The 19,047-nt window shown below is 36.9% G+C and overlaps 1 protein-coding gene and 1 long non-coding RNA gene across 6 annotated transcripts in view; one reads left to right on the top strand and one right to left on the bottom strand.

Annotated features, from left to right (window-relative positions):
• WDPCP (WD repeat containing planar cell polarity effector) overlaps window positions 1-19,047 on the bottom strand; it is a 147,873-nt gene that overhangs the window by 62,854 nt on the left and 65,972 nt on the right. For all 4 annotated transcript variants that reach the window (XM_072035330.1, XM_072035331.1, XM_072035329.1 and 1 more), the window contains 3 exons: window positions 16,392-16,583; window positions 6,919-7,528; window positions 1,898-2,086 (listed from right to left, as the gene is read on the bottom strand). In XM_072035330.1, the coding sequence (XP_071891431.1) occupies window positions 1,898-2,086; window positions 6,919-7,528; window positions 16,392-16,583 (991 nt within the window). The remainder of the gene's footprint in view (window positions 1-1,897; window positions 2,087-6,918; window positions 7,529-16,391; window positions 16,584-19,047) is intronic.
• LOC113843096 (uncharacterized) lies at window positions 5,168-10,342 on the top strand. Of its 2 annotated transcripts, none has more exons than XR_003496103.3 (3): window positions 5,168-5,400; window positions 7,390-7,552; window positions 9,595-10,342. It is a non-coding gene; the product is annotated as an uncharacterized lncRNA (long non-coding RNA). The 2 variants fall into 2 exon arrangements; XR_005264381.2 differs by having other exon boundaries at window positions 5,172-5,400; window positions 7,390-7,462.

The raw sequence follows: 19,047 nt of genomic DNA, 5'->3' as shown, positions 1-19,047 counted from the left end.
CTGGGAAGAAATTTAATGATCAATAATATTTATGCTATATGACTTCTGCTTGACAGTCAACACATGCAAAAGTCACACAGTCCAAACAAAACAACCGACAGAAGTCTTGCTCACTCTGAAGGCACAGGGAGAATTTGCTGCACCAGCACAGGTTCTCCTTTCAAGGAGGGTGTGCAAATCGCTGCTGCTCATCAGAATTTTGTGGGGGCTTGAAAACCAAAATACAGCCAACCTATTGTCTCATTAGGCAGACAAAATCTCATTGATTTTCGGTTATTAGCGTTCGTTTGAACTAGCCATTTCTGTATTTAGCGATAAAGGTTCTTTATTTACGAGCATAGTTACATTTATTTTATTAGGCTTGATTGCACTAAATGTGCTAACAGTAGTGTGTTATGAACACAGGCAAACTGTTAGTAAATTAGGTTTTGTGTTATCTTAAATCTAGACAGTAAGATAAGCTGAACTTTAAAGGTATTTTCTTTCAAAGCAGCAGTCAATTTAGATTAAATTGAATACAGCGGTACCTCGCGAAAACAAGCCGTACGCTCTTGCCATTGCTGTTTTCTTGACAGCATGTTTTGTACTTCACAAATATTCCAACCTACATGGAATACGAGCAACTACTAGCACAGTTATACATTCATTAGATAGCCCAGCTTGATGTTGAAGGCAGAATAAAGATCTCAAAGATAACTGCCACATCACTATAAATAAAAGGCCTCACTGGGTTTTTTGCTAATAATAAAAAAAAAAAAAAAAAAAGAAAACAAATTACTATGCCAAATTTGTTAGCTTCATGTAGAATAACTCCTGGACAGAATAAAATTCCGTCTGCTGTAAACAGTGTTAGGAAGCCGCATGGGGGCAAACACACAGACATCTATTTATAATGTGCATATTTTTACAAGAGTGTTAAAATCAGCTTTTTTTTAGATTTTTTTTTCCATAGGTCCTTTTAAAAGCATGTTTTATTTAGAATTGATATGCTATATTTGCAATGCAGAGATTTTTTAATCAGATCCCCCAAAATGCGATAGCTGATGGTTTGGCAGCAGTGTAGGACACCTTGGAGTTTTTCTATCATCAAACGCACCAGAACCCTAAGTATTCTTTCTTGCCACAAAAGATGCCTGGTCCCCAGCTGTCTGCCTGCTAGACTGGAGGATAACACCTTCGCTAAATCAAGGCACTTCAAATCTTGAAGTCTATTGAGTTTCAAGATACACAGCAAATCAAGAGGAAGGCATGACACCAGGCTTCAGCAGAGACGAGGCTGAGCCTAAAATTCATCATTTCTTGTGAGGGACCCCAGCTACTACTGCAGGGGGCCAGAAGATTACAGTGAGGACAAAAGCTGTAATCCTAAAGGAGGCAGCAGAGGATAGTGTATTCAAAGCTTTTGGATCTTGTAGTGAAAGAATGACCCTTCATAAGCACCTTACAAACCATACTAAAATCTCTTGTCCCTGTTACAGGCAAATGTCCCTCCTTAAGCCAGTGCTGTCTCAGTATGATTATAAAACAAACATCTGAGGCCTGTATTAACTAACACTAGCCTGAATTAAGCTAAATTTATAATGTAATAAAGTTATAACATATATAACACAGCGTTATACATATTAACTCATGCCTATCCTATATATGTTAAAATATGCATTATTTTACTTTCACTATTGATAGAAATGTGAACTAAGATGGAATCAACACATTGATCTAGACTTTATTGAAATTATTCCTCTACGTATGACATTTAATTATGGAGTACCATGATCAAACGATTGTCTGGATTATCTCTATTGTCTTTGTTATAAAGTAAATAAATATATCATCATAATCCACACAAGAATTACAAAGACTCCACAAAAATACATTAAAAATATAATCAGTCCCTTACCTTCTCTGTCTGGTGTAAGCTTTTGTTTAAGAAGGTGATTGACAATGGCGCTCAAGCATATGTAACACTGACGACCCATCGTGTTCCAGTTCATGGTGTTCAGGACATTAATTGCCTCGTGTATCTCATCATAACGAATGTACTGGTGGATGATTTCCACAAGGCCCAGCTGTCCTCTCGTGATCACACCTTTTATAGGAAATATTAAAACCAAAGACTGTGTTATGAGGAGTGTAAAACAATAGCTGACTACTTTTCAGCACAGCTAAAAATAATTGGTGTTGGTTAAAATCAGAAAGCTTACGTTAACGATTTTCACTATTAAATTTTTATGTGATATAGCTCCTTATTATCTTGGTTTATTTAGATTTAGGGTGCTTTGGACAGTGGAGAAAAGCTATCAGTGAACTTCGCACATGGAGGATAGGGTGAATGTGGTCAATACCCTCTAGTGAAAAGATCACGTAATGAAGTTTGATCTAAACATGGTAGAAAAAGCTTATTCTCAGTCTGTTATTATTGCGTGGGAGGTAATAAATTCCTGTTCCTAGCATCACTTTCTTGTAGAGAAATACTGCTGGACAACAGTAGAAAAAAAAATAGCACCAGTCTCACACAAACTTACCAACGTATACAAGTTTACAGCAGTTCAGACCTCAATGACATCTTCTACTTATTGCAATTGCTCTAGAACTAACTTCTAACCAGGGAACCAGGTATTTCTTCTGATATGCTGATATCACGAAAAATATCAACAACTAGCAACCTTTTGAACTTGTACACATGAAACCATGGTCTTGCTGCCATAAGGGAAAAAAAAAAGAATGACAGATTGCCCACTCCATGAGGGCATTCAGTCTCCGGCCAGTATTAATTAAAACAGATTCACAAATTTTTTGACTTGCTGGTCTCAGCTTCTAAACAGAAAAGGTGACTGAAAAATTGCAGAGAGTAAGGTTTTTATCATCTCTGACTAGGTAGATGATCATGTGCTGTAGGCCTTATACGTCACTGTAGTACTTTTTTTGTGCTTTGTATCACTGTGCAATAAATATTATTTATTGCTACTGCTCCAGATATCAGAAAGAGACCAGAACAAACCTACTGTTTCCCTCTCACTAATTAAAAACATTTAAAAAAGAAAAAAAAAAAACTCAATCTACATTCCGATGGTGTTCGTCGAAATTAATTTCAAGGTAAAAATTATGAGGAGAAAGGGAACAAGGTGATTTTCAAAATGAATTTTGGAGCTGTAGGATGGCTAGTAAAAAAAATCAGGTAACAGAAAAAGCAGACATGATATATAGAAAAGAGATGTCAGAGAATTTTTGTAAACGTTGTTGTGAATATCATTTGTGACAGAAAATAAAAATAGAGGGGAAAAAAGTGCATGGAAAACATCTGACTATAGCTCGAGGTGAGGTAACCTGCTGAGAACTCGCAAGTACAGATCTGATGCTCTGGGGGGAAAAAAAAACCTTGTATACACACACACACATATATACACATTTGTAATAGAGAAATATTTAATTTTGTAGCATTATTAAAGTAAAAGATATGTTTGTCTATTGTATTTCACTTAATATTTGCATATATTAAAGTCTATGGACTTTATACAGTGCAATAGCTATGTTTAACGAGTGCACATCTGTGATAACATCTATTTGTTATAGTAGAATTTATTTGTCTTAAACGTTTCATGTTTTTAAAGCACTATATAAGTTGGGAAATCTTCACATTAATCACTAAGTGAAGATGAAAATACTTATTTGCATGCTAATTAAATATAGCATTATATTTAAAATATCTTTCTAGGCCAGCAGCGCTGAACTACTGGCACCAGTACCAACTTTGGCGTTATCCAAGGGCTGGGTTGACATCAATGACAAGAAGCTGCAGTGCTTTTAAAAATGAGTTTGGCATTAAACACCAAAAATATTTGCCATTAATGTTTGAGGGTAAATTTAACACGAATCTTTTCCTGAAATAAATCTAACTAGACAGCACAACACGAGATTCACAAATCTTGTCCAAGATCTTAAAATGGCTGCTGGAAGTTAAAAATTTATTTGCGTATTCTCATTGACATAGTTAACAGATTTTCATGGGAAATGGTTCAAATAATGTTGATGTAATTTATAACTGATAAAAACAAAGGACTAGCACTCCATGAATCCAAGAGAACAGACATTACCTAGAGTGCCAGACATACATAGTGATTTAGTAAAAATATGCAGTTCAGAATCAATTATGTGGCTTGTTTTCAATTGTATTTTATGGGAGATCTTTCTTTGCTTGAAGAAATTAAAGTAAATGCTATGGATGATGCAGTATCTGTAGGATCCCAAAATCCTTTTTTTTTTTTTTTTTTTTTTTTCGGAACAGTAAAACCAGAGGTGTTTCAGGTGCCGGTAAGAACAGTTTAGTCTAAAAAAAGTAGCTGATTACTATATACAAAAAAAAAAAAAAAAAAAAAAAAAAAACAAGCATTCAAAAACTCTGCAGTATTGCCTTGAAAATTTTCTGTTTATTAGTATGTAATTCTATTAACAGAAAAATATGTTTTAAAAATAACAACAACAAAAAAAACCATAGTAGCTATTCTACCCTCTTCACAAAATTAGAGGCCAAATGTAAGACATATGTGCTGGTTCAGCAGTACCCCTGAAGGGAAGCCAAATTTTAAGCACATTCACAGCCTCAAATCCACTTTTGACCTGTTCTGTTGACCGAAGTTACTCAGCTGGGCTGCCTTCTGTGTTGAGTGCTCTACTGCAGCACGAGGCACAAGAGCTACACTGCATAGCCATGAGTTAATTACAGATTTGATTTCAGTCCTGAGTGCCTGGATTTTGCTGCTATGGACCCCTAAATTTCCAGTATAATTTCTATTTGCATTATTTCTTCAGCAGTGGAGATCTAAAAACTGCTGAGGTTGGGAAGAGGGGCTGACTGTTTAACACAGCATTGCCTTGGTAGTGTGGAAAACTGAGTGGTAAAGCTGAAAATCAGGATGCAATAGAGAACAGCGTGTTTTTGCGCAGTGGGCTATAGAGGAGGAGGGAGGGAGGGAGGGAGGGCTAGGGAGGGCTTTGCCTTCTTCCTAGAAGAGATTTTACAGTAATTATACAGAATGAATTTTCAACCATGATAACTTTCAGCTGTAGAGGTCAACATCTTCCCATTTGGATGCTTGACTTCTCTTGGGTGGTGCGCTTCCGGGCAACCTACTTGGGAAAAAGAGGTGACAGCCAACTCACTGCCTAATTGATTTAGGAACGGTGCCCAGGGAGACAGTCCAATTAAGTTTACAAGCTGGCAATTAGCAGGAAAGGCCTCTAAATCCCTGCACTGAGAGCCTGCTTGCCTCCGTAAGAACATAAATGTGCTAAAGATAGCAAGGGGAAAGCTGTGCTTTCTGGAAAGCTGTTGTGAGTAAACCCCACAAGGGAGGACTGAAGAAAAGCAAGGTAGATGTGGGTAAAGTGCCTTCTGCTTGACAGGTAAGAGGTAATTTAGAGTTGTTGTTGTTTTTTTTTTTTTTAATGGCCAACATGCACAAAAACATCAAATAGATGTTTTAATTAGTGTTCTGGGGTGCTCTGCAACTATTAAACCTGTCATTGAACACAATGCAGCTGAATTATCTCAAAATAAATGGTAAACAGTTGCTTTAATAGTAATTTTGGATAACAGCAACAATCTGGTTCAGCTCTGTTTAAAACTGTATAACTGTAAATCGGTCCAATGTTTTTGTTGGTGACATCCTATTATAATAATCTATCTTTTTGCACTGACATATGTAGTTAAGGTTTTGTAAAATCAGACTTTAAAATGTTCAGGTCTGCATTACTTTTAGACATTTTGCCCAGACAAAAAGCGCATTCATGACTTAAACAGTAAGAGAAAGTAGAGTTTCATACTTCACTGTCACCTAGTTTTTTAAAAAATGGGCTTCTTCCTAATCTCAATAGCTTTACACAAAATAGTCATAAAAACCTCCTGTAAAGATCTACAAAGGCAATTCTGTTTTCTTGGACAGACAATGGGCAAAATACTGAAATTTTCCAGGATGAGTATATTCGAAATGGCTGACTGCCACGGTGAAGCACTGGGTTGGTAGTCAGAAGATTTAAGCATGATTGTTTTTTTCACTCTCACACTGGGTTTGCACCCCTGTAACTTGCTTGACTTGAATGGAATGAATACGGTTCTCACTGATGATGAACCACAGGGGTTTTATTGTTAGTTCAAGCACTGACTCCTTGTGTAACTTTTAAAAAGCCTTTCAGCTTTCCTTCACCCTTGTTATTCTGTTTGTAAATTAAGAGTTAGTTACGCTTTTACTCTCTTAAAGCCTCCTTACATCTAAAATGAGAAGTGCTACATAAATTCTAAGTTGTGTATTATTACTTTTTCATTTATTCACAACTGGTAAATTAACTGAGAGGCCAAACTTCTCTGAAGGTTATGAAAACTTTCCTTCTTGGGTGAAATCTTAAAGGGAAAAAATGGTGTAATTTCATGTACTGAAGTCAGAAATAACAGAGTACTGGGACAAATACACATTGTAATGGAAAAGACAGTTGCATCATACAAAACAATAATTCATTTAGGAAAGAGATAGCATTACCATCCTATTATGACATATAGCTTATTTTGGGATGTCAAAGGGAATACTAGAGAAAAAATACAATTCTTATAACTGCATACTACAGATGAAAATAGTTTTCACTATGAGAAATTGTCATGCATTATTAGACTAGCAGGGAACGTAACAGGACCCTAATACAAGAAATCAGCATCCTAACTCTGCCAGACCCCACAAGAAATGATACTAAGTAATTGTGAAACTTATTGGACTCCTTGGTTCACATCTTCAGACATCATTGGAATTGTGTGCTTTCAACGCTTTGGTGAAATATATCTAAAATTTGGATGTTTACAAGCTACCAAAAACTTCTAAGGTACAAATGTTTCCTCAAGAGCCTAAGTTTCAATAAATGTGCTCAGTAACTTACCTAGTTTAAAGCGAAGTACTCCTAAGGGTCCTTTGTCAAATCTAACCAACAAAAGATCATGGATATCTGTGCCATCAGTGCAGGGAGATGCACCTTGAGCAGCAGCCCAGTGGATGTGGACGAGGCTGCTAGACGTGTCAAAGTGTTTGCTGAATTGCAAAGTGGCCTCAGGTGAAAACTCTTCTGCCAGCAGCTGAATTTTAACCGGGGACAATGCTGTGTCAAAAAGCTGCAGCTCCCCTTGAGAGCTGCCAACCATGAATATGGCTCCAGAAGGGTGGTAAGTCATTAAAGCAGGCAATAATTTTGCTTGGGCTAACAGGGTCACTTGGTTGTAGGCGTCATACAGAATCACTGATGAATCTTCACAACCCAAGACTAGTTTGTCTTCTGTAACATTTCTGCAACAGCTGATGGCCTTTGATGGCAGTGGTATTCTGGTGACTGACAAACACTGAATTTTGTTCCTAGCACAATCGTAGATGCAGCTGTCAGCCATGGGCTCTTTGTCTGCAGAGATGGAGTGCTCGACTATGTGAACCCGGTAAGGCTCCTTGGTGCTGAAGCGAGCATCGAGTGGATCCCATTCCGTACGGACGTAACTCTGAACCTGGAAAAAATCCAAAACACTTTGGTAGTAGTTCATAACAGTTTATTCTTGACTTTAATGGTTTAAAAAACAGACTACTGACAACACGTTTTCTCATTGCTCAGTAAGCTAAAACAAGCACACGTTTTATAGAGTTGTGAGGCTTTTCAAAGGTTACTTTTTGTCATAGTTTAAGCCATATCTGTTTGCTCAGGGAATACAATAGTCAGTAGAATAGAGGATTAAAGAGGGGATGGTCCTAGCAGTCCTACTGGAGGAGAAATGAGCAGCTGACATATCCAAGAATAGCTGGTTATTCACAAGGAGAATGGGGGAAAAATCCCCAAATTTCCGGAAAAGTTTGTAGTAGGTTACTGTGAGCATCACACTTAGAGAATTTTTTATCGTTTGCTCTGGGCCATGATAACAGAAAATATTATACTGTAGTGGTAGCAACAATGGCATGTTTAAACAATGTGCACTGTACATTGCCAAACGAGTAGGTGGTAGATGCTCTTTGGTGCCATAGAATGAATTTGTGATAGTAGAAAATGGGGACAGTTTAGGGGTATTTGAAGGCTGAACAAAATGGAAGACTACAAAGGCAGAATATGAAGCAAAGAAAACAGCGGGCAAAGAAAAAGAATTTGTGGTGTGGAAGCATGCAAAATGCCATAAAATGATGGAGGCAACATTGGAGTCCAATGAAGTTTCATGGTCTACAACATGTGTGTTTGAGAGAGGTATTGTACAGGACTGGAGCTGGGAGTGTTGGAGTACCAGTGGTAAAAAAAAAAAAGTTACAAAATGGCTTATAAAAAGCTATTTCTCTGAAAGAGAGAGGAAACCAATGTCCCTAGAAGAGTAAGAGTAGTGGAAGTTGGACAGGAACATGCTGGTGTTTGTTCATGCAGAGGGAAACAGTGAAAGGAGAATGTCAAACGGAGCCAAACCCCACCCTCAGGTATACCGATAGCATTATTCACACTATAAATTAAAGCTGCTGACCTGCCACTAAAGGCCCCTACTTTTGAGTCCAGGTGCTATGCAAGTACTATTTACACAGGAAGGGGTAACAAAAAGGGAGATGGAGGAAATCTGGAAATTTCAGGCTGAAAACAGAAATGCACACAAAATACTCAAGCAGTTTAAAGTTGATTTCCACAGATCACTAGACCAACTGAACATACAACTTAGCCTTTCATCTTGCAAAGGAGGAGAATAAGAAATGAAGTTTTTTTGGCATCCCACCCATTACTTCAGAAGCACATAATGAATTTATAAGCAAGTTATTTGGGATGCTGATCAGACTGATTAGGATGTTTCATTCTGTCAGTTTACTTATTTTGAGAGTAAAAGGGCTTCTTTTGCAAGAAGCAGCAAGAAAAAAGGATTGTTGCCATTCTGTGGCTGCAAACCAGCTGCTTGTTAATACAAAAGTCTTAGCTAGTATAAGATGTGTAGTTAGGGACACAGTAAGAACTACTTAATAGGCAAGAAACAAAATATTGGATGCAAAAGCATCTAATACAGAAGTCAATGCACCCATCTTGTGAAAACCAGGGGAGCTGATTTCAAACAAGAGCAGCGATCAATAAAAAAGGAAAATAAATATCAAAATATCAGGAAAATAAATATCAAAAAGGAAATAAAAGATGAAATCTGTTATATAGGCTGAAAACCCTTTTCTCACCTGCTCCAATGGCTCACCAATGAATTAGCCTCTGTAGCTAGTCATTTAAGCCCACAAAACGTGCAGTGGCTACTGTGCAGCGGTTTGGTGTTAGAACGGCTTGAAATGTGTAGCTTATTAGGGTGTTAAATTGCATAGCAAGGCAACCTGTAAAAGAGGTTATTGTGGACAGAGGATTACTGTGACCACAGAGCTCTGTAACCCCAAATAAAGACAAGGTGAAGTGTTATTTGTTCTGCAGTTTTCCCTAAGACTATGCATAGAGACCCAGATAGCTGCCTTTCAAATATGTGAAATAGAAGTCTTGCCCAAGCAAGTCTTCAAAGCTTCCATAACTTCAGTGAAATGAGCCTTGAGGCCCTCTGGGACTCAGATTTCTGTCTTCCTGTGGCAGGTTTCAATGCACTGCATTATTCACCTACACATTTTGATCCCAAACCAGTGCTCTTCTCTGGACATCTCCTCACCAGCGACAAGAAAATCATGAAGATACACACAGTAATCAAGCATCTGAGAGATGAAAGACTGAAAGCACTGTTAAATTCTAAAGAGAGACTGGCCTTGAAGCTTAAGACAACAGAGAAGAAAACATGGGAATTGTGGATTTTTCAACTCCATAGGAGTGACTACTGGAAAACAGCAATGGAAATAGTAACAGAAAAATAAATGTTGTTATCTGATCATTTGAAAGTCAGCAACCAAATGGAATACAATTAATACTTTTGTTCTGCCATGATAGAGCAATAGAGGGACAAAATGTTGCTCATTACCTTGAATTTAAAATAAAGTAAAGCCTTCTAATTTGGAAGGCCTAATTTAACGAGCCGTGAGATGAGAAGCTTCCTACCTGCATGTAATTTTGAAAGCAGATCCTTGAAATGAAGTCTTGGGTAGGGCTGGTTGCTGTATGCAGAGAAATTCTATACTAGGGAAATATTCCTGAGAGGAGAGGAAGACTATTTGCTGTATCTCAAAACAGATGTTTTAACATACTGTTTAAACAAATTAGGCTTAAATGAAAGTTTTCTAGAGACTACTGTTCATATTCTGGCTGAAAACAAGAGAAACGCTTTTCCTTAGATTGGAGTCGATAAAGTGCTTCTCACGCATCAGTGGCCTCATTTGCCTCTTGGAGGAAGAGTTGCAAGCCTAGAGACCTCTTTGTTCTGGTTTCCTGTTTTGCTGAATGTAACTGGTATTTGGCACTCTGAGGGGGAAAAATGGATATTCTTTCATCTGAGAGGGAAGATTTGAGTTTCTCTGACAGGAATTACTTTTATTAATAATTCTTCATGCCACTAACTGAGGAACTAAAGCAGAGACATGCCACTACAGAGGCATGTTAATGAGGCTAAGATAACACTTATGAAAAAAGTGTTCCTTACAGTTGGAAGCTGGAGAAGGACTCTTTATCGTGGTGTGTAGTGATAGGACAAGGGTGAATGGCTTTAAATTAAAAGAGGGTAGACTTAGTTTAGATATAAGGAAGAAATCCTTTACTATGATGATGATGAGGCCCTGGCACAAGTTCCCCAGAGAAGCTGTGGATGCCCCATTCCTGGAGGTGCTCAAGGCCAGGCTGGATGGGGCTTTGAGTGACCTGGTCTGTTGGGAGGTGTCCCTGCTCATGGCAGGGGGAACTGGGTAATTTTTACCCAGTCCCTTCCAACCCAAACCATTTTACATGTATGATTCTATGAAACACAGACTAACAATCAAAACAACTTTTTTTTTTTTCCCCCCAATGATATGGTACACCATTACCTGCCAATTGTTTATCCATCTGTTAAGTAGCCACATGCTAGTAAATGTTACGTACATAATGCTTTAACAGTCCATATGAAAGAATCCACTGGGATTCCTTCCTGGCAAGCAGCAGTTCTGAACTCTCTGGAACTCAAGACTGGAACATTAAAATCACAATATATCCTCCAGTTAACAAAACCAACATTTTTGCGAGGAATGGGAAGGTAAAACTGGAGGACTTCCCTCAGCAGTGGGTAGGACAACTGTCAGAATTGTGGAGCAGGGGACAGGGCAGTGGATCGAAAAAGACAAAGCCGTAATACCGCACAGTGACACGTATAATCCTATTCAACGTTAAGTGCTTTCCATAAATCTTGGACCAAGCACTTAGCCTTGGAATTCAAATGAACGTTTCTGGAAGTACTTTGCACGAAGTAAAACCAATTACTTTCTGTAAAATAAATACGTTTTTCTTAAAAGTGCTTTTTAGTTTTGAGACATGTATGTTACAAAAGGATAGTAAATGTATTTAAATACTGTCCACATCGTTTATGCACATTTCCCTTATCAATGCAGCAGTCAAGCATCACTACTGCACATTTATATCATTTTCCCCTTGCAGTAATCAGCAGTACGAAGGATGCTGTACATGCCAACTTCTCAAACCCAATTCAGAAATCATAATAATCCAAGTCAAGGAATCTGTTAATTTTTGTAACTAACAGGCCTGAATTACGCTAGTTAACATACCTTCTTTCTTTTTATGTGTGAAAAAAACAATAGCACTAGCTCGTGTAAGCGGTATCCCTCTCTTTAGTGCAAATCTTTGAACACTTAAAATTGAAGTATATTGCATAGAGTGCTGGGGAAGGATAAAACCCACATATCAAAACAAGTATGAGTTTAAAACAGTAGTTCTTAAGCAGAAAATTGGCTTACCAAGTAGATTAAAAAAAAAAGAAAGAAAACAAAAGAAACAGAAATAAGCTTGCTGTGACTGGATTGTGTGCCTTTCAGATGAGAAAAATGTTTGATTTATTTTATGGATGCTAAAAAAATGCTTGTTTAATTTCACACAGTGAGGCTGCAAATAACAACAAACACTTTAATTAGAAATGTAAAATGCGAAGTGTAGTGCACACTATGGTAAAATAATTTTAAAGACAGCACTGTGAAGGAGGAAGAAAAAACACCCTATTTTTAAACTCTTCTAAATAAAAATGCAAGGCTCCTACTCCAACTTACTTGGCTGCATTGCATTTACAGTCCCACATGCATTCTTATTTAGATCTTCAGCCAACGTTTAGTTTTTATTTTCTTTCAAAAGTTATCATCATAATATTTATCTTGTATTACTCATTAAACCTTTAACCCAATGTGACATCAAGGATTTTGCATTCTCTGCTCTATGCGTTTGAGAGGTATTTCAGCTATTCAGACACCCGGTAGTTTTTTTTCTGAGTAGTACAGTAACTGTAGGATAGCTCACTCATAAAAGGTCTGCTGCGTGAATTTCACAAGTTTGTGGCATAGTGTGGAGGAAATAACTATTACACCTCGTGGGAGAAAGAAAAATAATGTTCTCTCTCAGGAAAATTATTTTTTCCGCAAGATTGAAGTATAATTTCAGTGATTTGTACTAGCACTAAATGGAGTGAAAATAAACATGGTAAAGACAAATGCAAACTACTACAGTAACTGAGCCTTGGCATCATCATCTCCTATTAATTTATGTTTGCTGTTCAAGTTGATTTTAACATGGCTTTCTCTCGAAGCATTTAATCCAAGGATGATTTCAGATCCGATCTTATTTATTCACAGCAAATTGTTTGAAATGATTTCTGGAAGATTCCTCTTCTGCTTTCAAAATCAAAATGCCAGCATTATCTCTACAGGGAGACAATTTAAATAATGTCCTTGATCATTGGTACTTCGACAAAGAAGAAACAAACAAACAATTAAATAAATAAATGGGAGAATGGATGGGTTTACCAGAGGAAACCAATACATGCATGAAAGCAGACAAAGGTTCAACAAATACTCCTGCAGCAACATGAGTGCACGCACAACATACATCACACACCACTGCAGTCATATGCTAACCAGAAAAACATTATTATGTCTTCAGGGGAGGATTCCTAATCAAATCCCACAGCATTTAACAGAGCAAATACTGATCTCTGGCAAAAAAAAAAAAAAAAAAGAAGAAAGTAAAAGAAGTCAAGATTTGCAAGGAAAAAGTTGTTTTTGTTCTTAAGGGGATAATGTCTAATTTTAGCCTAATAGTAGCAAATCTTAAGACACGAGGCCATACAGCACAATTCCAAACACATTTATAAGGTATTTAAAATGTAAAATGGATTTCCCCCATTAAGTTGAAATGCTGCTTAAGTACACCATAGCCCAAATACTGTAAGTGAATGTGAATCACTCCAGTGCATAATGTGTAGTTAGAGGATATTATCATGACAAGGGGGTTGGGTTGTCTTGTCCCAGGGCTATTCCTGTCCTCCTAACAAGCAGTCTTGGGGTGGACAGCAAATACCGCTCAGAAAATTCTTCCAGGGAGGAAGCAGTATCATTTACATTTGCTCTGCCACAACAATAAGTGTCAGTACCTGGCAGATCTCTTTGTGGTTTCTGTAGGTCAGAACTATTGTGCTGTAGAAAGGCTGTGGGTAGCACCCATTCATTTCCTCAGGCTTGGTTTTCTTTTTCATAACCCCAAACAGCTAGACATTTATGGGCTTCTTTTTATGATAAATTCCCCAAATTGAATCAGTTCATTCTTCTTCTCATTCTTTTGTTGACAATAATCATTTATTTGGGAGAAAACTCACAATATTGGTCAAGATATGATAAATATGTATCTACTTTAAGGCATAACAATAGCATGACAGCATTTTATTCCAGGTCTATATCTGAAGAACACTATAAATGGTAAGATAGTAGAGGAAAAGAGAGGTAAATAATCATGTTTACAGAAACACTGTATTTTTTTTTATGTTACCTGACCTAGAGAGTAACTGTTCAGAAGCTGTCTAAAAATGCTAACTATATTTTGGCTCTTGTTTAAGCTATTCCATGATGCTCAGAATTTAAAGGTGTTAAATTAAAGTTCCCCTCTAAGACTCTGGAGGGTAAAGATGTACTTAAGTTAATTGCAGCTTGGGGATTGATGCTATTTCTAGAGCTGCTGGGTTACAACATCCCCTGGTCTGTGATGGGAAATGTAACTACCACCTATAAGTGGTACTAGATAGATCACGAGAAAAAAAATTAAAAAACCCACAGGATTATAGTTTGCATGTCATGGATATATAGGAAAAGCATATAGGCAGAGTGTCTTGAGCTTCCAAGAGATAAATATGTGGGACAGACTAATTTACAAACAGGAAAAAAATAAAGTTATTTATATGTGACTGAATTTTCCATACCAGTGACATAGTATTTTGTTGACAAACATGGGAAAAAAAATCATCTGAAGAGTTTCGAATTAAAACAGACAAGTGCAGACAAAGGATGAGAAAAAGGAAAGCAACGGAACAGTTAAAATTGGCTGTTCTGCTTTTTAAAATAATTTCCTTATATTTATATTACAATATGGGCTAAATTAAAAGGATTATGAGTTTAGGCCTAAAGGCTCAGTGAATGCTTATTACCCTTATTGTGCTAAGCACCAGTGATGTGCTTGGGACTACACTAGACAGACTCAGCCCTGAGCAACTTGAAGTCTAAACCAGAAAAGGATAAAACAAAGTGCACTGAAAGATGCAGAGTGATGCTGTGATTTGGAATCTCCTTATAATATATAAAATGGAGAAAGCTTTAAACCAAATGGGTAGTTTCTGTGAATTTCATAGAAGAAACGAGTCTTAAAAAAAATAATCTCAGAAAATAGAGATCTCAAAATGCTATGATGAAATTAGGGAGCACCCTGGAAGAACATACAGAGATATGGCGAGGAAATGAATGGCATGGGAATGTCGCTGTCAGAACCAGGACATATGGATGTTGCAGTAAGAAATTAGATCCAAGCTGTTAGTAGGATGACGTTTCATAATATGAAACTCGCACAGGAGACTAGGCTGCAAAAGCTTACAAAGTACAGATGTATGTTTTAACTACCAGAGTCATTTTTATATGTGATTGGGCACAGCTGCAGGGGAAATTGAGAACTGCAGGTGTGTATCAGGCAGAAGAGAAAGATGAGTCAAAGATGACCACTAGTGGAGAGAGGTCAATTGAAAAGAAATAAAGAAGGCAGAACTGGAGGTGATTTAAACTTAAATTCTACAGTGATTAATGACAGAAATAAGAAAAGCTGTCTCAACTACCTTTTCTCTTTTGCTTTCAATATACATAGAAAATCCCAAGGGAAAAAAACCCTCACTGAAATTAATACTAGTTATCAAAGTAATAATTCCAAGACATTAAAACATTTACATTTTCCCAAATTAAAGAGCACAGAATGTTGTGTATAAGCACAGCTTATTCTAAAGTGTTACTTTGGGTTTTTCCCTACAGGGAAATATCCTATAATAGCTACCACAGAACAGCTATTCCACAGCTGATCCTCAAGTTTGTGCTCTTCTCCCACAGTCAGTGCCTTTTTACTCCATACTAGAATTGGCTTAAACTAAACTGAAAATAAAACTCTAAATAGAGGAGCATCTAAATAAGAAGTTAGTCCAAATCAGCTTATTCAGTTTAAATACAAGCTGTAGTTCTTTTCAAAATATGCCTAGATAGCTTCATTTAATAGTTTTTACTTAACATAAAAAACTAGATTCAAATAGCGGATTCTTAAACATGTGAAATAAAAATGAAATAGATGAAATGGAAACACCTGCCCAAAAATGTAAGCTAAGCAAGTGTCAGGAGGAGGGTCAGCCTGTAGCCCTATTCTAACCAATAACTTACATTTCCACCTGTAGTTGGGGAATTTTGAGTTTTTCTCCAAGAAAACATTCCCTAATTTGATTAATACCCACAACAATTTAAGCAGCATCTGGGTGTAGCTGGAAGTTTGTAATAAAACATTTGAAGTAGATTAAGAAATACCTATCAGTTAACATTGCAGATAATGTAAAATAATTGCATTGGAGAACAACATGCAACAGATACAGCTTATAAATCAGGTTAAAGAGTGTTTAGTGGTAGCAGCTCCAAAGCTATTCTGCTTTAAAGACCTAATTTCCGTGCTTCATTTCTCAGATTGCCAATTTTGATGTGAAAATATTAAACATGGTAAATAATGTGTTTTTTCAATTAAATAATGAACTTCTGTTTTAAGATCAGGATGGCTGATCTTAATTTTTCCTCTCTTCCTCTGTCAACATTTTATACTGTTTCTTTTTGTCTACCAGAAAATGCATTTAATTTGAATAGCTATTTCTTTAGCAAGTCTGCAAAATCATGTAACAAGAGAGTTGAGAACTTTACCTCCAGTTTGCCATGTGCACAGCCTAATAGCAATAGGTTGGCTCTGTCCCTCTCAGAGGAAATAGGAGACCAAGGCCATGCTCCATCACTAGCTGCTGACCACCAGCAAATAACCATGTCTTGCAAACAGTTTATTGCCAGGTGACGTTTCATCCTTCTACCTTCTGGTCCAGGTATATCAATGTAAGAAATCTGATGGAAGAAAAAAAAAAAAGCAGGAAATATTTACGGTGATAAAATAGCACAGTAGGAGCAATTGGGAGTGTTTACTTTGGATGTGTGAAAGAGAACCTATATATACACAGAGGACTGTGTACATATATCTCCATATAGGCTGTCTGTAAATGTGAAAAATATCTCCTCAGACAGAAAGAGACATGCTCACACTTTTATCTATGGGGAGGGGATTGGGAAGGAAAGGAATGTGAGTTAAGAAGGAATTTACTGCAATGACTCCAATCAATACCAAAATGTACAGTCATGGTTGCTTGACAGCATCGACCTACACACAGGATTTAAGCTTAGCCATATTAAATGACAAGTTCTGCGAAGCTGACCAGGGAACGAAGGCTAGTGTTTAAGACATAATCGAATATTAAATACATTCTACAGTGTTCGAGCAAACATATATCTTTCTTTTTCCTCCCTAAATTAAGGAATCCAGATACAAATATCTGCTTTGCAAGAGAATATATACTTTTCTGCATAATGTGGATGAGCTACAGCATCATGCGTAAAGTTTATGCAGCTCTTGAGAATTGTGCCTCTTTCTCAGGAAGGATTTGTGGAATTTATTATTCAAACTCCGTTATTTTGGAGCATGGTTATTTGAAAACATGAGCAGTGCACCATCTGGGTGACACATGCCAAGGAAATATAGATTGCACCGCATTTCTGCTTAAGGAATTAATGGAAGGTTGATAGCTAGGGGAAAAAAAAACTATCTTGCCATTGCTGGTCAGCAATAATCGAACCACTTTCTGGGGATTAAGCGCATGGCTAAGCCTACTGGACCAGACACTAGCAAAGGGCAGGGGGTCTTCTTATCAGAGAAATGCTTCTGGAGCCAGTCTCACTACATGACAGATTGCTTTCATATTCCTGTCTGCAAGGCAACAAAGGATGGCAGTAATGCGATAATGCCAGAGTGCAATGGGTGTTAAGAACCCGTTGCATTTATGTATTGTATTTAGTAAATAATCAGGCTCATCCAAATTGTGATCTCACCACTCAACCAAGGCCATTAAAATCAAGGTTAATGCTTTAATAATCCTTTGCTGTTTTTTATATGGTCAAAAAGAACCCTTTTCTATTTGCATGGTCATAATATTATTGACCTCTTCATCCCCTGAATACACATCAAAAGGAACTGAAATCAAAGTAATTACCAATGTTGTTCTCTCATGGTAAACATTTAACTCCTTGTACTGTCTTCTTCAGTAAATTGAAATGGATTAAAAAACACAGATGTGAAAAACTTGCAAAAGACCAATATTTTCAGAATATCCTGTTTTACTTGTCAAAATTCTATTTAACAGTATAAAGCACACATAAAAGTGAACAAGTAACTTCTATTTGAATTAAAACTGCGTACAAATAGTGAATTTGGTAGCGACATGTTCTTAGGGTGGAACACCACAAATACTTTCACAGATATTAATTAGTGCTGTACTGCAGCGTTAACAGCGTTAAAATTGTTGGTAACAATTTCACGTCTAGTAACAGACAATAGTCTTTGCGTATAACTTTACCTCTTGCATTAAACATTACACTTTCAAACATGGACTAATGCCACTGAGAAAAGGCAAATGATAACAGTTGTGTTTTCATTTGGCTGTACTTTAAGACTGTAGTGATGCATACAATAACTCTTTTTTACTTTTTTCAAAGTGTATATAAGATTTAAGGCGGTATCACTTAGAAAAGAAGAGGATGGAGAAAGAAATTCTTCTATTCAGGTATGTAATATGTAAAAAATTAACTTTTGGATAAATATCAAACTGTGATGGGAGAAGCATGGTTGACTTGGTCTCATTATTAATGGCACTCTGGCAGTCCGGTACTGCCTAGACTTCCCTGCCAATTTTTGTCCACCATTCGGCTGGACACCGAACAATGTGAACATGCATCTGTCCACGTATCAAAGAAATTACAATCTAAGTAAGACAGAAATTTAATTATATTGTTACATATGATTGTAAGCAATTTTTAGAAAACATTTTTAGAATCAGAGATTAAAACTCAAATACTACATACATTTTTCAAGGCTACCCTGAATGTCAGAGGCGGAGATGAAGGCTACACTCAAATTTCCTGAATCTTTGTTCTCTATTTCAATCCCATGGTAGTTCTGTACCATTGCAAGCCACCTTTTAATTAAATTTCTCTTGGAAAAAAAATAATCAAAACTAAGAAACTGTTTTTGTTTTAAGTGTATATTTTTTGCACATCTGCAATTAAGGAATATCTTTTGTTTCTCTTGTTACTACTGGTAGCAACACTACTGTTGACTTTGTCTGTGATCTTTTAGCTTTTGTAAGCTTGACCAAGAACAGCCATGGAGAACTCTAATTCAGTGCAGAGAGCTGACATAATATTATTGCAGTTGTGAATAATAGTTTCTGCTGGCTCACACTAGTGCTATTCTGAAGATAAT

This window comes from Anas platyrhynchos, chromosome 3 (genome assembly GCF_047663525.1).
Source record: "Anas platyrhynchos isolate ZD024472 breed Pekin duck chromosome 3, IASCAAS_PekinDuck_T2T, whole genome shotgun sequence".
Classification (NCBI taxonomy): domain Eukaryota; kingdom Metazoa; phylum Chordata; class Aves; order Anseriformes; family Anatidae; genus Anas; species Anas platyrhynchos.
The sequence above is the reverse complement of the archived record's forward strand: the minus strand, read 5'-3'. Positions and strand labels throughout refer to the sequence as shown.